General features: G+C 44.3%; 1 protein-coding gene and 1 long non-coding RNA gene across 4 annotated transcripts in view; one reads left to right on the top strand and one right to left on the bottom strand.

The window, feature by feature from the left end:
- Window positions 1–8,846: 8,846 nt before the first annotated feature.
- Window positions 8,847–13,269, bottom strand: HJV (hemojuvelin BMP co-receptor). Of its 3 annotated transcripts, XM_017515220.2 has the most exons (4): window positions 12,940–13,151; window positions 11,490–11,690; window positions 10,542–11,083; window positions 8,847–10,079 (listed from the first exon to the last, which is right to left on the bottom strand). In XM_017515220.2, the coding sequence occupies exons 2-4, from the start codon at window positions 11,584–11,586 to the stop codon at window positions 9,456–9,458; spliced, it is 1,263 nt and encodes a 420-aa protein (XP_017370709.1). In that variant the 5' UTR covers window positions 11,587–11,690; window positions 12,940–13,151; the 3' UTR covers window positions 8,847–9,455. The 3 variants fall into 3 exon arrangements, with proteins under 3 accessions (XP_017370709.1, XP_017370713.1, XP_017370714.1); XM_017515224.2 differs by lacking the exon at window positions 11,490–11,690 and having other exon boundaries at window positions 12,940–13,269; XM_017515225.2 differs by lacking the exons at window positions 10,542–11,083; window positions 11,490–11,690 and having other exon boundaries at window positions 12,940–13,150.
- Window positions 12,609–17,401, top strand: part of LOC108293697 — a 13,997-nt gene continuing 9,204 nt past the window's right edge. The window contains exons 1-2 of the long non-coding RNA XR_005197793.1: window positions 12,609–12,860; window positions 13,575–13,626. This is a non-coding gene — a long non-coding RNA (uncharacterized LOC108293697). The remainder of the gene's footprint in view (window positions 12,861–13,574; window positions 13,627–17,401) is intronic.

Raw genomic sequence — 17,401 nt, 5'->3', positions numbered from 1 at the left:
ACCTTCGCCTCCCAAGTACTGGGATTACAGGCATGAGACGCTGCTCCCAGCCAGCCTACTTTTTTGAAAATGTGGCTTAATCTCTCAAAGGTAGAAGTGTTATATCAAAGACTATGTGAAACCCTTAATCTTAAAAATATTGGTTCTGTAATCCTAGCACTTTGGGAGGCCAATGTAGGTAGATTGCTTGAGCCCAGGAGTTTGAGATCAGCCTGGGCAATATGGCAAAAACCCAGATTACAAAAACAAAAAAATTAGAAGAGAGTGGTGGCTCATACCAGTAGTCCTAGCTACTGACGCAAGGCTGAGGCAGGAGAATTTCTTGAGCCTAGGAGGTCAAGGCTGCAGTGAGCTGAGATTGAGCCACTGCACTCCAGCCTGGGTGACAGAGTAAGACCCTGTCTCACAAAAAAAAAAAAAAAATTGGTTCTTTGAACCAATAGCAATGAATGATTCCAAAATAGCCCTGTATTGGAGGTAGAATCTAGTTCTCCTTCCTGGTTTCTTTTTCAGTTTCTCAAAGTCCACCCGCCATTTATACAACTTTTATCTCAGGAAACATATGTAACTTACTTCCCCTGCTAATTGTTGGAAAAATGATTAGTAATTTGGTTTGGGAGTACACAGAAAAATTGAGGAAGGCCTTTTATTTCCTAGTTTACTGCCTCTTTTCCCTTCCTTAGTGCTGGTATGGTTTCCTGGCACTGATTTGAGAACTGTAATTACTGGGGGCCATGGCTATTATCTCCGTTTCCTTGAGAAGAAATGTGGGAAGGAACTTGCCATGAAGTACATAGGGTGGAGTAGAGTGGGGAGGGAGGTGTTGGGTTGATCTGAGAAGCGCTTGAGATGGCCACAAATTAAGAAGTTAAGGGGAAAAAGCTCTGGCCAAGGTGGAAATGATCCTTTTTTTTTTTTTTTGAGACAAAGTCTCCCTTTGTTGCCCAGGCTGGAGTGCAGTGGCACGATCTCGGCTCACTGCAACCTCCGTCTCCCCTGTTCAAGTGATTATCCTGCTTCAGCCTCTCAAGTAGCTGGGATTACAGGCGCCGGCCACCACGCCTGGCTAATTTTTGTATTTTTAGTAGAGACAGGGTTTCGCCATGTTGGCCAGGCTGGTCTTAAACTCCAGACCTCAAGTAATCCACCCACCTTGGCCTCCCAAAACGCTGGGATTATAGGCGTGAATTACTTCGCTTCATCAGAAATGTTCCTCTTTTTAATCAATATAATGTAACATCATGTGGTTAAAAATCACGTATTAAATGATTTCACAAAAACCAGCAGTCCTCAAGCCCAACCCCCTTTTTCTTTTCCTTTTTTTTCTTTTTTCTTTTTTCTTTTTTTGAGACAGGATCTCACTCTGTCACTCAGGCTGGAGTGCAGTGGGGCAATCTCAGCTCACTGCAACCTCCACCTCCCGGCTTCAAGCAATTCTCTCGCCTCAGCCTCCCAAATAGCTGGTATTACAGGTCCACACCACCACCCCCACCTAATTTTTGTATTTTTAGTAGAGATGACGTTTCACTGTGTTGGCCAGGCTGTTCCTGAACTCCTGGCCCAAGTGATCCGTCCCCAGTTAGCCTCCCAAAGTGCTGGGATTTCAGGTGTGAACCACCGAACCTGGCCCATCCCCCCGTTTTTTAAAGATAGGATCTCACTTTATCACCCAGGCCAGAGTGTAGTGGCATGATCATGGCTCACTGCAGCCTCAATTTTCCAGGCTCAGGTGATCCTTCTGACTTAGCCTCCCAGGTATCTGGGACTACAGGCATGCACCACCACACCCAGCTAATTTTTATATTTTCTGTAGAGACAGGATTTTGCTATGTAGCTCAGGTTGGTCTTGAACTCCTGGGCTCAAGGAATCTACCTACCTGGGTCTCTTAAATCCACGTCTAGGATTACAGGCATGAGCCACTGCACCCTGCCTCTTTTAGCTTTCTTTTTTTGGTCTGGTATGTATTTCATATTTCTTTTCTTTACTTTCTTTTTTTCTTTTTTCGAGACAGAATCTTGCTCTGTTGCCCAGGCTGGAGTGCAGTGGTGCAATCTTGGGATCTTGGCTTGCTGCAGCCTCCACCCCCCAGGTTCGAGTGATTCTCCTGCCTCATCCTCCTGAGTAGCTGGAACTACGGGTGCACACCACCATGCCTGGCTAATTTTTGTTTAGTAGAGATGGGGTTTCCCCAGGTTGGCTGGTCTGGTCTGGAACTCCTGGCCTCAGGTGATCCACCCATCTAGGCCTCCTAAAGTGCTGAGATTATAGGTGTGAGCCACCGTGCCTGGCCTACTTCATGCCCCTTTGTAAGCCATTCTTCCTTCTCTCTGCCCATCTCTTAAGCAACCATTGATCTCCTTTTCTCACTCTATATTTGCTAACATTATTTGTGTGCGTGTGTGTGTGTGTGTGTGTGTGTGTGTGTGTGTGTGTGTATTCTTCTTTTTGAGTGGGGAGGCCTCGGCGGGCAGATTCCTTGAGGTTAGGAGTTTGAGACCAGCCTGGCCAACGTAGTGAAACCTGTCCCTGCTAAAAATACAAAAGTTAGCTGGGGGTGGTAGTGCACGCCTGTAGTCCCAGCTACACAGGAGGCTGAGGCAGGAGAATTGCTTGAACCTGGGAGGCGGAGGTTGCAGTGAGCCGAGATTGCGCCACTGCACTCCAGCCTGGCTGACAGTGTGAGACTCTGTCTCAAAAAATAAAAAAGGAAGTACTAGACTTATCTACTCTCTTCTGGTTATGGTAATTGAAATTTTAACTCTTATATCATGCTATATCCCCACCTTTCCTTGCCCCTTACCTCATCCTCCCAATAGAAAGTTATAGCATAGTTCTGGCTGAATCAATGAAGTGTTTACAGTAATAGCATTACTGTGTAAATGATATCCATCGAGGAACCAAGTAGTATATATTGCTTGTTTCATGTCTTGAACAACCCTTTGTTTATTGTTAAATTATAATTTATTTAAAATTTTACTTTGTTTACTATGTACCTATCTTCAGTTCATTTCCTAAATGTCAGTTCTGGCAAATACCTATTAATATTTCTCTCAAATGGTCAGCATGTCAGATAATCTTAGACATTAATTTTTCTTTTCCTGGAAACTTGCCTCATTGTCTGCCAAGGCACTTTTTAGTCACTAGCACCACCTGCTGACTCTTGGTGAAGTGGAAAGACAGAATTATGGGGTCACAGGGTTGATGTTCTGAACTGGAAAATCTTTCTGTGGTCTCCGACTTTCAGAATGACGCTCTGGAGGAAGGAATGTGGTCCTTGTGATAGGAAAGCGAATATGAAATCACTAAATATGCTCTTGCCTTTGCTCTGTATCCTGTTCTTTTGTATGTTTCCTAGAAGAAGGAAAGTCTCTGTTGTGATCTTCCTTGTCATGCTATGGTCATCTTAAGCCTTTTGTCTGATCCACCAAGGAAAGAGAGAAAGATGTGCTACCCATTAAAGAAAAACCTACAGCTTTATTGAAGTGTACTTCACGTATGATAAACTGCACATATTTAAGGTCTGTCATTTCATGGGTTTTGACATATATATAATATACATAAATATATAACATATATACATGGGTGTATATATATAAACACTTATACACCCACAATATATTATATATATTACGTGTTATATATATTATATACATAATGTGAGTGTGTGTATATATATATATATATTATATCATGGGCTTATATATTTATATATGTATTTTTCCTTTTAATGAACACTTACCTTTTATCGAACTGCCAAACTGTTTTACAAAGTGGTTGTACAATTTTACATTCCCACCAACAGTATATGAAAGCTCCACATCTTTCTCACATTTGGTATTTGATTTGGCAGTCTTTTTCATTTTATATACCCATGAAACCACTGCCACAATCAAGATCATGGACATGTCTGTCACCCCCAAGAATTCCTACATGCCCCTCTGGGTTTTTGTTTTTGAGACAGAGTCTCATTGTGTTGCCTAGGCTGGAGTCCAGTGGCATGATCTTGGCTTTCTGCAACCTCCACCTCCCGAGTTCAAGCCATCCTCGTGCCTCAGCCTCCTGAGTAGCTGGGATTACAGCCTCCTGAGTAGCTTGTGCTACCATGCCAGGTAGAGACAGGGCATTTTAGTGGAGACAGGGTTTTTAGTAGAGATGGAGCTTTTTATTAGAGACAGGGTGTTGCCATGTTGGCCACACTGGCCTCAAACTCCTGGCCTCAAGTGATCCACCCTCCTCGGCCTCCCAAAATGCTGGGATTACAGGTGTGAGCCACCACGCCTGGCCTATTTCATGCCCTTTTGTAAGCCATCCCTCCTTTACTCTGCCCATCCCTTGAGCAACCATTGAGTGCCTTTTCTCACTACATATTTGCTAACTTTTCATATATTCTTTTTTTTTTACAGTTGATGATCTGCTGAAGATTTTAAATAATTTTATGTGAATGGAAGCAAATGGTATGTACTCTTTTTTTTCAGGGGGATAGCTTTTTCACTTGCATTATTTTGAGATTTATCCATGTTGTGTGATTCAGGAATTTATTTCATTTTATTGCTGTGTAGTTTTCTATTCTGTGAATTTACTGCAGTTGGTATGTCCATTCACCATTTCGACCGTGAGTTGTTTCCAGTTTTGGGTTATTACAGACAAAACTGTTACAAACATTTGTATATAAGTTTTTGTGCAGCACATATTATCATTTTTCTTGGATCAGTACCTAAGAGTGGAATGTCTAGTTTGTATAGTAAGTGAACACTTACCTTTTAATGATCTGCCAAACTGTTTTACAAAGCAGTTGTACCGTTTTACATTCCCACCAACAGCATATGAAAGCTTCTCAACATTTGGTGTTTGATTAATCAGTCTATTTCATTTTAACTATTCTAATGGGTGTGTGGTATTTTTTCATTGTTTTAATTTGATTTGTATTTACCCAATGACTAATGATGTTGAGCATCTTTTCATGTGTTTATTTTGAGCTACCAATTTAAAAATACTCCATTAATAATAGGGCTAGTTTTGCTGGGCATGGTGGCTCATGCCTGTAATCCCAGCACTTTGGGAGGTTGAGGCAGGCAGATTACTTGAGGCCAGGAGTTCAAGACCAGACTGGCCAACATGGTGAAATCCCATCTTTACCAAAAATACAGAAATTAGTCAGGCATGGTGGCAGGCACCTGTAATCCCAGCTATTCGGGAGGCTGAGGCAGGAGAATCACTTGAACTCGAGAGGTGGAGGCTGCAGGGAGCTGAGATCATGCCTCTGTACTCTAGCCCTGGGCGACAGAGCAAGACTTACCTCAAAAAAAAAAAAGAAAAAGTAATAAGGCTCGTACTAAGTCTGGGCAAAGGAAGAGTGTTACATGACAGGTGTCATCAAAGAATTTCACTTACCAGTTGCCTGTGGAATTCTTCTCAATTAACTTGAAATTCCCACACCTGAGGGATAAAGTTACTCTTTTGAGTTACGAGAACCAATACAAAGAGTGTTTCTTTACAAGTATATTTTAAGTTAAAATACCTATATTTTCTGTGAAGTAAGAGATGCCTTGGATAGGTCTCTTCCAGTTTTTTCCATCGGAACACACTATTTTCTCCATTGGCTAAAGATTACTTAGGAAAGCATAGAAACAGTGCTTTGAGGGAATGGCAGAGTGGCTGTGGTTCTCAGAAGAGGTGGAGACGAGGGAATGGAGGATAAGAATTGCAGGCGAAATTTGAAACGGCAGACTAGATAGGACACCTTGCCTGTAAGTACTGGCCGAAGTTGTCCCTTGGTATCCAAAGGGGATTGGTTCTAGGACCACCTACACCCTGCAAATACCAAAATCTGAGGATGGTTAAGTCCCTTATATGAGATGGCATAGTATAGTATTTGTGTATAACCTGTGTACATCCTTCCGTATACTTTTTTTTTTTTTTTTTTTTGAGACAGAGTCTCTCTGTCGCCCAGGCACTGGCTGGATCTCAGCTCACTGCAACCTCCACCTGCTGGGTTCAAGCGATTCTTGTGCCTCAGCCTCCCAAGTAACTGGGACTACAGGCGTTGCCACCACACCCAGAAATTTTTTTTTTTTTTTTTAAAGTTGGGGTTTCACCATGATGGCCAGGCTGGTCTTGAATTCCTGACCTCAAGTGATCCACCCACCTCGGCCTCCCAAAGTGCTAGGATTATAGGCGTGAGCCACCGCGCCCGGCTGTTTAGAAAATTTTTATATTTTCAGTAGAGACAGGATTTTCCCATGTTGGCCAGATTGATCTCGAACTCCTGGCCTCACGTGATCTGCCCACCTTGGCCTCTCAAAGTGTGGGGATTACAGGCATGAGCCACTGCACCCAGCCCAGTATACTTTAAATCATATCCAGGTTACTTGTAATGACTAATACAATGTAAATGCAATGTGAAAAGTTTTTTGTTTTTTGAGATAGAGTCTCACTCTGTCGCCAGACTTGAATGCAGTGGCACGATCTCAGCTCACTGTAACCTCTACCTCCCAGGTTCAAGTGATTCTCCTGCCTCGGCCTCCCAAGTAGTTGGGATTACAGGTGCGCGCCACCACGCCCAGCTAATTTTTTTTGTATTTTTTGTAGAGATGGGTTTTCACCATGTTGGCCAGGCTGGTCTCCAACTCCTGATCTCAGGTGATCCACCCGCCTTGGCCTCCCAAAGTACTGGGATTACAGGTGTGAGCCACTGCACCCGGCATAAGAAGTTATTATACTGTATTTACATTTGTATTTGTATTTTTTATTGTAGTGTTGTTATTTTTTTTCCCAAATATTTTCAATGCATGATTGAATCTGTGGATGCAGAATTAGTAGATACAAAGGGCCCTGCTGTAATACTTCTTCAGAGGAGTATTATCAGGCGGGTGGGACTAGGAGGAGAGGTGCAAGATACTGGTGAGTACATGACTGGGGCAGAGATGGCAGGCCCTCGGTTATGGAGTACCCGATGGGGGAGGTTGAGAACAGAAACAGGGGTAAGATACTAAATGCAGATTTTGTTCAGAGCAGCACTTTTTCTTCTTTTTTTTGAGATGGAGTCTTGCCCTGTCACCCAGGCTGGAGTGCAATGGCGCAATCTTGGCTCACTGCATCCTCCACCTCTTGGGTTCAAGCAATTCTCCTGCCTCAGCCTCCTGAATAGATGGGATTATAGGCATCCACCACCAGACCTGGCTAATTTTTTGTATTTTTAGTAGAGACAGGGCTTCCTCATGTTGGCCAGGCTGGTTTTGAACTCCTGACATCATGATCCGCTCGCCTTGGCATCCCAAAGTGCTGGAATTACAGGCCTAAGCCACCGTGCCCAGCGCCAGAGCAGCACTGTTACTTTAGAGCACCTTCACCTAGAACAGCATCTCTTCTCAGTCTTTATTCTATAAACTAGATTCCGTCAACGTTAGGCTTTCTGTCCTTTTCCAACTTTCTCTTTTTGGCTTTATATGAGAAGAGAGTAGCTTAAAAAAAATTTTTTTTTGACAGTCTCACTCTGTTGCTCAGGCTAGAGTGCAGTGGCATGGTCTCAGCTCACTACAACCTCTGCCTCCCAGCCTCGGTTCAAGTAATTCTCGATTCTCATGTCTCTGCCTCCTGAGTATCCAGGGTTACAGGATTACAGGCATGCACCATCATGCCTGGCTAATTTCTTGTATTTTTAGTAGAGATGGGGTCTTGCCATGTTGCCCAGGCTGGTCTCAAACTCCTGGCCTCAAGTGATCTGTCCACCTTGGCCTCCCAAAGTGCTGGGATTACAGGTGTCAGCCACTGTGCCCATCCTCAGAGTAGCTTTTCTGGTGATGTCCACCACCACAGGTCCCCTTTGAGAATCTTTACCAGCTCCATAACCAGAATTCTTAATGGCTCTCTACTTCCTTAACAATATAGTATAGTGATTAAAAATTGAGTTTCTGGATCCAAACGGCATAGGTTCAGTTTCCGGCTCTGCCATTTGTTAACTGTGTGACTGAAGGCAAGTTTCCTTCTATGGGATAACAATACCACCTTCCTTAGAGAGATATGAGAATTAAATCAGTATTTTAAAAGTGCTTAAAACAGGCCGGGCATGGTGGCTCACGCCAGCATTTGGGTAGGCCGAGACAGGTGGATCATGAAGGCAGGAGTTGGAGACCAGCCTGGCCAACATAGTTAAACCCCGTCTCTACTAAAAATACAAAATCAGCCATGTGTGGTGGCATGTGTGTGTAGCCCTAGCTACTCGGAAGGCTGAGGCTGGAGAATCACTTGAACCTGGGAGGCAGAGGTTGCAGTGAGCTGAGACTACACCATTGCACCCCAACCTGGGTGTCAGAGTGAGACCCCGTCTCAAACAACAACAGCAATAACAAAGCATTGAAAACATTGCCTGGCAGATTTTAAGCTCCAGTAAGTGTTAGCTATTAACCAAATTTAAGCCCCTTGCCCCCTTTTTAAGGCACTTCATAATCTGGCCTCTGCCCATCTAACCTTCTGTCCCATTACTCCTTGTCTGCTGCGTTTGAGTTTTGCTGATTTCCTCAAGGAATCATGAATCTATGCCTAACTCCAGATGGTTTTCGTTGCCTGGAAGATCCCATCTTCTCTGTCACCTTTTATTATTCTTACTACTTTAGTTCTCATCTACCATCTTCCCATCTGAACGCACCATACCGTAGGATTTAGTGAATAATTACACACTCATCACTCTTTCAAGTGAATTGGTTTTGTCCCTCCAACAGCCTATAAACTCCCTGAGATAGAAACAGTATCTGGTAACTTCCAAGCCCTCTTTCAATGGAGTGAACACATTGCATTTATTCCATTTCAAGCATCTGTAAAGAGATTCTACATAGGCAACAGAGGACCATGTGAAGAATTCATAGCTTTAATAATAGATTAGTTAGGGGGTAGGGATGATACTTCTGTCCTGCCTGTGCCATTCTTCAAAAGCAGAGACTCCCTTCACCAAAGTTCTAGACAACACCCACTTCATTTCTGAACCAAGAAAGCAGAACATACCTTACCCACATATATTCATCAAATAGACTTCTTTCCCTAATTATTTCTTTTTTGAGTTTCTTGTGGATAATGATCATGTCTTCTGCTTTCAGCTCTTGCCTCTGAAAACTCTCGGCCCTTAAATCTTTACTGATAGTTAAAACTTTCATGACATCTAAGCTTAAAAGGATGATACCTGCAGTAAATGGCTTAGAACAATTTACTATAAATGAGGCTGGAAAAATTAGTGAAGAACCCCACAGAGGTCTGGAATGCAGAAACCTTGCCCAGAATCCTTACTCTGTGATCATTTCAACCCTGGACTGCAGCCTCATCTGACTGGATAATATCATTGTTTCATGGATAATATCAAGCAGGGTCTCCTACGCCCTGCTTCCTTTAATGATTCTTTACATTCTTCTCTGCCAGTCTCTATCCCCAAGTCATTTTCAAACTAGTAATAGGACTGATGGCCTCTTTATTGAATGCAAAGCCACAGAACAAGGAGCCCAGAAAGGAGTGGGGCTAGGAGGGTGGCCGAGGAAAGAGGAACCCCAGCATCTGAGGGGAAGAGATGCAGCTTCTCTAAGTCTGGCAGGAAGGCTCGGGCGTCCTCCAGCGCTGCCTGAGCTGCCACGGTAAAGTTGGGATCCCCAGAAATTAAAACATCAAAGACACAGGAATGGAAGTACGCGTCTTCCACTGGAAGCCCTTCCTTGCAGAGCCGTCTGGCAGTATCAATGGTTATAGCTCCCCGACGATTGCGCTCTGATCGAGAGAGTCGCTGACTTGGAGGGCACCCCCCAACACAGAGCTGCAGGTCCTGTTCAGCTGAGAAGGCCGTGGCCACATCCTCTGCTACCTTGATGGAGAAGGAGAGCTGCCCAGCTGTCTGCCGAATGATTATAGTTGTGCCAATATAGGCAGCTTGGATCTCCACGTGGTTCCCAGGGTTAGCAGTGTGAATCGACAAACTGGATCCCCCAGGTCGGTCACCTCCATTGATAGAACCGTCTTCAAAGGCTGCAGGAAGGTTATCCACCTCTGCCTGGTAGACCTTTTGATCAATGCATTCCTGCATGTTCTTGAATATGATGGTGAGCTGTGAGGGCAAGAGGGAAAACAGTTCATTTGGGTTCAGTGCATCTTCCGCCCAGTCAGACCTCATGCACAGTTAGGGATCTGATCCAAGTAGAGATGCAGGACTACTATGGCCCTCAGTCTTTGATCCCTTTTCCTATTTATGTTCCAGTATTGCCTGATCCCTACTTAACCTCTCTCCACTTAATCTGGGCAACTTCCTAGGAGAGGGTAAAGTTTCCCTTCTGAAACTCCTCGGGTCTGCGCTCTCCGACTGTTTTCTGCATTTGAGTGAAATTCCCATCAAGGGGAAATGATTTACAGCTCCAAGTGTTTGGTAGAAGGGAATGGTTCAAGATGGGGGAGTGGTTGAGGAAGAAAAGGGAATTAGGGAGCACCGCTGTTGAATAGTGGGGATGGGGAGGAAGCGGTGCCCCACGAAGAATCTCAGGAGGTGGAGCAGTGGGAAGAGTGAGTGCCTGACCTTCCGAATGGCGGTGGCGTTGGCCCCCAGCGCCACGGGGGAGCTGGTGGCTTGGACAAAGAGGAAGTCGTTATCCAGTAGAGGCCAAGCTCCTTGGACACGGCATGTGTGAAAGTGGTGGTGGAAGCTGCGCACATGGGGGTCCCCGAAGGAAGCACAGTGCAGGAACCCCGGGGGACGACCGTGCAGCCGGGAAAACCGGCCTTCGTAGTCACAGGGGTCCGGGGCGGGGAGGCCGGGGCCGGCGCCTGGAAGGGCGGGGCCCCGCGGCGGGGGAGGGGCGGTAGGGCCCTGGCGCGAGCAGTTGTGCTGGATCATCAGGTCTTCGATGCCGTGTACCGCCGAGTGGAAGGCGAGGTCCCCGCGGCAGGTGCGGGCGGTGCGCCGAGTGCAGAGCGCGTAGGAGCGGAGGGCTCGACAGAGGCCGCCAGAGCCCACCCCTCCACCCCGGCCTCCTCCTCCTGATGCACCCCCGCCTCTAAGGCTCAGAGTGGACGACACATACTCAGCATTGCATCGGAGGATCTTGCATTGAGAGTGGGCTAAAGACAGAAGGGAGAGGATTGTGAGACGGTCCTCAGACCTCTGCTCTTTTGGAGTGTGGTTTGCTCATAACTCTTCCAAATCTCATCAGGGAATTCCAGCCTTCCTAAAACCCAACTAAGGGCCTTCCCCAGCCCCCAACCCCCAATCCCTAGTTCTCTCGGCTATCTTACTAAAAATGTGTAGGAAGAAAAGGGAATCTCTTCTGCCTGTCGACCAAGGGCTTCCCCAGTGCCCTTCCCCAAACTGAAGGGGACATAAAATAAAATATACCTATTTGAGAGCAGGGTGAGTGACCGGACTCTCAGCGCCCATGTCTCCTCACTCACCCATGCTCACATGCCCACCCTTACATGGCAGCCTACCCTCTAGATTTCCCCAAACCCTTCCCTGGCCCTTCCTTACCATGTCCACAGAGGAGCAGCAGGAGAGTGAGAGTGCTTAGAGTTGGGGGACTGCCATGGGGGGACCCGGCGCTAGGGGATTGGCCTGACTCCCCCATAACTATCCAGCCAGGTTCCCCAGGCGCCCGGTTCTTCCCAGCTGATGACCCTCCTACCTAGTGAATTTTGACCGGAAGTCCTGTGACTGAAAAAAGAAATTTGGCTGGACATGGAGAGAGAGAAGAGTTGAAGATTGGTCAGGACAATGTGAAGCGAATCTGGGGAGATAAAGAAAAGGATGAGCAGACTGGAATTTGGGAGATTGGGCCTCCTCAAACTGCAAGTGTGGCAGCTAAGCCTCTTTGCCCTGTTCTGTGGCCACTTTTAGGGCCCTTGTGCAATAGCCCTAGGTGGGGGTGGAGGGAAGGTTGAGTGAACTCAGGGGGGCAGAGTCCACTGTGTTGCTCCATCCTGAGCTACCAAACAGCAGGTATGTCAAAGATGGAGGAATCATGGGGATAGATCAGACACCAGTAATCCCAGTGGGTACGCTAATAAAATTAGGACCTGAAAATACTTCAGAAATATACTTCTTATTTGTCCTTCTCCATTGGGAGGAGATGCCTTCCAGGAGCCATACGTTTCTTTTTCATCTTTGTGTCAGAAGAACACAAGGAGTAAGGGTGGCATACCCATCCCCTCCAGAACATCAATATTAAAATGAAAAGGAACCAATCTCTTTCATCACCTCTAGAGAGCTGCAATTTTAATCTCCCTCTCTCATGGAATAATGGGATGCAAACCAAACACGCAAATTAATATTTGTTTTTTTCTAAGTCAGCCGTTCTTGTATTTTCCCAAATTTCACTGAAGAATCTCTCTATTAATCTCTCCTTTTCAAATTCTGAAGTTCTGGGTCTTTTGATGAGAACAGGGGTTAGGGAGGAGCTGAATCCCTTCTGCCTAACTCGCCTGTCCTGTGGGTAAGGATATGATTGGGGGAACAGTCCTGCAAGAGGGAGAATAGAATGGAGGGATCAGGGTTGTAGGGAGAAATCATTTACAAGGAGCAGCCCCCACCCTTGGAATCTCAATGCAGAGGGCATTGCTAAGTGGGGACATGATAGAAGTGTGTCAGTGACTCATCATCCGAGGTCATACTTGGCCCTGGTAAGAAAACTACAGAATCGAGGGTGTGGGGAACTCCTAAAACTTCATCAGAAGTCTTGAGGTAATAAGGTAAAGAGAGGGCTAAGACTGCCAGAGGAGAGACAGAGAATTAAACTTCAAATGGCTAGAGGCCAGAGGCCAGAGGAAATGAGACAGAAGGAGAAATGGTGATTGGCGCACCTTGGTAGGAAGAGATCCCAGCATTTGGACAAGGGACATCCTAGTAGGTGTTTGTAATTTTATAACAGTCTAACTTCAATATAAAAGCTTATTAACGGAATTGCAATTTCATTTTGACTTACTGTTTCCAGAGGTCAAACATTACGCTGCTATCCAGTTCTCCAGCCGTGATTGCCTACTCTGTGGGTCAGCTCCAGCCGGGGGGTCCTCTGTCTCTTTTTCCATGTCTCCCCCAGGTCCCCAGGCCGGCTGCTGTCTCACTGAGGTCAGGGAGCCAGAGAAGGTTTGGTGTTGGGGGAAGGGGGAGTATATGGCTGGCCAGAGTGCTGGACAGCTGAGCAGGGTGGGAGGTGGCTACTGAGTTGACGGTTTTAAAAATAGCTAAGTCCAAAATTCCAGGAACGTTGGTGGGGGTAGGGTGTGGGAGCGGGAAGGGTAGGAGAATTAGAAAGAATATGGAGTATTGGGTGCCAAGTTGGGGAAGGAAGAGAAAAATATGACACAAGTTGGATATCCAGTTCCAGCTTGTGTGACTCTAGTCACCGCCTACTCCAGGCAGCCCTCCAGCATTCTCAATAATGATGAGCTCCTGGCCTTTAAAAATTACGGTGGGCAAATGGATACCTTTCATTTACCATCTTCATCCCTGATACGATGAATATTAAATTTAGTTTCTACAGATAGTATCTAGGAGGTAGCTGACTTTAAATAAGATCCATAGCAGAGGTAGTTCACAGCCCCTCCCCGATCTTTGCAGAGTATTTCAGGAGGACAAAAAGAACCAGCTGTCCAGAGAAGAAATCTGAGCTGTGAGTTGCTTAGGATGAGGGCTTGTTCAGTCTATCTAGCTCAGACCGTTGCAGCTGTCTATCCTACCTACTCCATTTTCACTACTTCAGTTTGTACGGCAGTTCCTCTTCCCTCTCCCTCATCAATACACAAAAAATAAAAGCTCCTGAGTTGCTAGGAGAGAAGACTGACAAAGGCAAAGAGGTGAAGAAAAAATGGAAATAGAATTTTTAGAAGGGGAGGAAGAATTGGAGAAACAGAAAAAGATTCAAAAAGATTTTCTTTCTGTAGAGTTTCCCTCCCTCCCTTCCCCCCTTCCTTCCTCTCTTTCTTTTGTGTCTTTTCTATCTCACTATGTTGACCAGGCTGGTCTTGAACTCCTGACCTCAATCAATCCTTCCATCTTGGCCTCCCAGAGTGATGGGATTACACATGTAAACCACCATGCCTAGTCTCTGAAACATACTTTTGTAGAATAACATAATCTTGTGACTTTAAAATATTGCAAAATCCCAACACGTTGGGAGGCTGAGGCAGGAGGGCTGCTTGAGCCCAAGAGTTTGAGGATGCAGTGAGCTATGGTAGCACCACTGCATTCCAGCCTGGGCAACAGAGTGAGGCCCCCTGCCTTAAAAAAAAATAATAAGATATTGCAACCAAGGGATTTAGCTGTGTCATGTTTTTGCAGCCATAGGCATATCTGAGATCATCAATCTTTTAGTACTTGCCAAATGAAATGTAAAAAGGACCAATTCCAAATAGTGTCACTGTATTAGGGCTCAATAGAGGGACAGAACTAATAGGATCCATCTCTGTCTCTCTATCTCCATGTCTGTATCTCTATCTATCTGCCTACATACCTATCATCTATCATCTATCTATCTAGATAGTTGGCTATAGATATATAGATATATCTACATCGAGATAGCTAGATATAGATATATATAAAGGGGAGTTTATTAAGTATTAACTTACATGATCTGAAGGTCCCACAGTTGGCTGTCTGCAAGCTTGAGGAGCAAGGAGAGCCAGTCTCAGTCTCAAAACAGAAGAACATGGAGTCTGATGTTTGAGGGCAGGAAGCGTCCAGCACGGGAGCAAGATGTAGGCTGGGAGGCCAGGCCAGTATCTCCTTTCACATTTTTCTGCCTGCTTTGTATTCTAGCTGTGCTGGCAGCATCTTAGATTCTGCTCACCCAGGTTAAGGGTGTATCTCCCTTTTCTACCCACTGACTCAAATGTTGATCTCTTGGCAACACCCTCATGGGCACACTCAGGATCAATGCTTTGTATCCTCCAATCCAGTCAAGTTGACACTCAGTATTCACTATCACAGTCACTAAGGCATCTTTACCAGTTGGCTCTATTTGAATACAGAATCTAGAGGCCCACATAGCACTACTCTCAGGTATATGTATGACAAATACGTTTTTTTCTCTCAACCATTAGAGACCATATCACAAGCAGTTTCATTTCAGAAATGTAAAGTGCTTTTAACCAAACCATTCAAGTGACTTTAAACATAATAATTTGATTTTGACAGCCCAAGTGGGATGTACTATAATGCCAAAAAAAATGCAGAATATTTTAAAATAGTCATATTATGGTGATAGTGTTGGTGTTGTTATTCTGAGATTATTTTAGGTATATCATGAGATAAAACAAAGGATTAATAATGTTGGTGTCAGAAAGAAAAAAAAAAGAAAAGAAAATATTAAAAAAAAAATGTTGGTGTCAAAAAAAAAATAATGTTGGTATCTCTGAGAACCAGAATTTTTACTGTGAAATAAAGAGATACGTATTTATGATTGATGAAGTTAAGATAAAACTCTGTAATTCTGAATTTAAATTGCAGATATAACTCTGAACTCATGGTGTATTTTATCCTTAAAAATTTCCTAGCTTTTCCCTGAAAAGGCTTGGAAATAATGACCGAGTAAAAATAAACACCTCTAGTATTCCATTGTGCTGTGCAAATACCATTTCTTGTTGAAAGGAGCCAGCCAACAACTCCTTGGAGAAATGGCCGATTTTGGGTTTGGGGCAGGTATTGTCCAAGATAAGCAAGGAAGCTTTCAGAGACTGAGGGTTGTAACCAAAGAACTCAGGAGCCATTTAGAATAGTTTCCATTGACCAAAGATGAAACAATTTGAGTATCAAAATGGATATTACATGCAGTGGATTGAAATTCACAAAATATATTTAAATCTATGAATTCACAATGACGCTTAAAAAATACAAACTCATTGGTCATTGTTGGAGAATGCTGGCAGATCAACTCATTATTTTTAAAACTGCTAGTGATTGGAAAGAAGTATTTATCCTGGTTTTCTTAATGTGGACTGTATCTCAAGATGAGGGGGAAATTTCTCTTTGTAGAAGTATTCCAGTAAATAAGTGAAGAAGGGATAATATAATTAGAATATTAACATTTTGTAACTCCAGATGAATTAATGTATGTAGGCAGTGATCCACAATGGCTGTGGCAGGGCACAGTGGCTCACACCTGTAATCCCAGCACTTTGGGAGGCTGAGTTGGAAGGATTGTTTAAGTCCAGGGGTTCGCAGCCAGCCTGGACAATATAGTAAAACCCCATCTGTATGGAAACAAAAATAGTGGCTGTCGTTCATCAAAAAAGAGAGCCAAACGTGTTTTCCTGATCATAGATAGCATACATAAGTCCACCTTACATGAAGTTGGACTTATGTATGCTACTAAAAACAAACAAACACACTTCAGTCTGAATCTGATTAAAGCTAATTACTAATTTGCAGGAAATATGGGAGACATTAAATGATACCTCAAAGGTGCAAATTGAGACTTTGCAAATACTGTACAGGACAAATTACCTGGGTTCTTTTTTCTTTTGAGACAGGGTCTCCCTCTGTCACCCAGGCTAGAATGTAGTGGTGTGATCTCAGCTCACTGCAACCTCTGCCTCCCAGGTTCTAGTGATTCTCATGCCTCAGCCACCGAGTAGCTAGGATTACAGGCATGCGCCACCATACTTAGCTAATTTTGTATTTTTAGTAGAGATAGGGTTTTGCCATGTTGGTCTGGCTGGTCTCGAACTCCTGCCCTCAAGTGATCTGCCCACCTTGGCCTCCCAAAGTGCTGGGATTGTAAGTGTGAGCCACCATGCCCGGCAATATGTTCTTATATAAATATGTATAGATTACACACACACACACACACACACACACACACACACACACACACACCCCTCCCTTCACACAGTCAATTGATACTGGAGAAATTTGACCATTATCCTTGTCAAAGCTCATCAACTAAACACCACTGGAAACAAATCTATAGTGAAAAAAGTTGAATCTGCTTGGCTTGTGTTGTAAAGGGAGAGAATGCCCCAAAGGAATTATGGGACCATTTTCTTAAGGGGGGTTAAAAGGAACCTCTTATTGAGTTTCAGCTTCTGTTGGATATTTCTGAACTAGAGTTTAGAATAGTGAGGGCTAATTGTGTTTTTTGTTTCTTTTCTCCTAGTCTCTAAAACTCTGAGTGAGGACTAATTTGGGATTGAATATTGTTAAGAAGTGGGGGCATTTCAGTGATTGAGTGTCTGAGTGAATCAATCTTACCTAGGAAGCAAGAGGATTACTGCCCAAATTGGTGAAGAAGAAAAAAGGCATGAGTTACATTAGTCAGAAGAGGGGATTGTTTGGTCGTTTTTGTGGTAGCAGAGTGGCGTGTTGTCTCTATTTTGTTGAGAACACAGTTGTGATATGGCTCTGATAAGCTGAGAGATAATAATTGCCAAACTAGACTTCCATATTCA

The sequence above is a fragment of the Cebus imitator genome, unplaced genomic scaffold (assembly GCF_001604975.1).
Source record: "Cebus imitator isolate Cc_AM_T3 unplaced genomic scaffold, Cebus_imitator-1.0 Scaffold543, whole genome shotgun sequence".
In the NCBI taxonomy this organism is placed as follows: Eukaryota; Metazoa; Chordata; class Mammalia; order Primates; family Cebidae; genus Cebus; species Cebus imitator.
Note: the sequence above shows the minus strand (reverse complement) of the source record. Positions and strands in the feature narration are given on the sequence as shown.

Excerpts from the sequence above, each read along its gene's own strand:
- HJV (XM_017515220.2), bottom strand. The coding sequence starts at position 11,586 with ATGGGGGAGTCAGGCCAATCCCCTAGCGCCGGGTCCCCCCATGGCAGT. Across the intron at positions 11,084-11,489 it reads GCTGCTCCTCTGTGGACATG|CCCACTCTCAATGCAAGATC; the intron begins GTAAGGAAGGGC and ends TTCTGTCTTTAG. Across the intron at positions 10,080-10,541 it reads ACGCCACCGCCATTCGGAAG|CTCACCATCATATTCAAGAA; the intron begins GTCAGGCACTCA and ends TTGCCCTCACAG.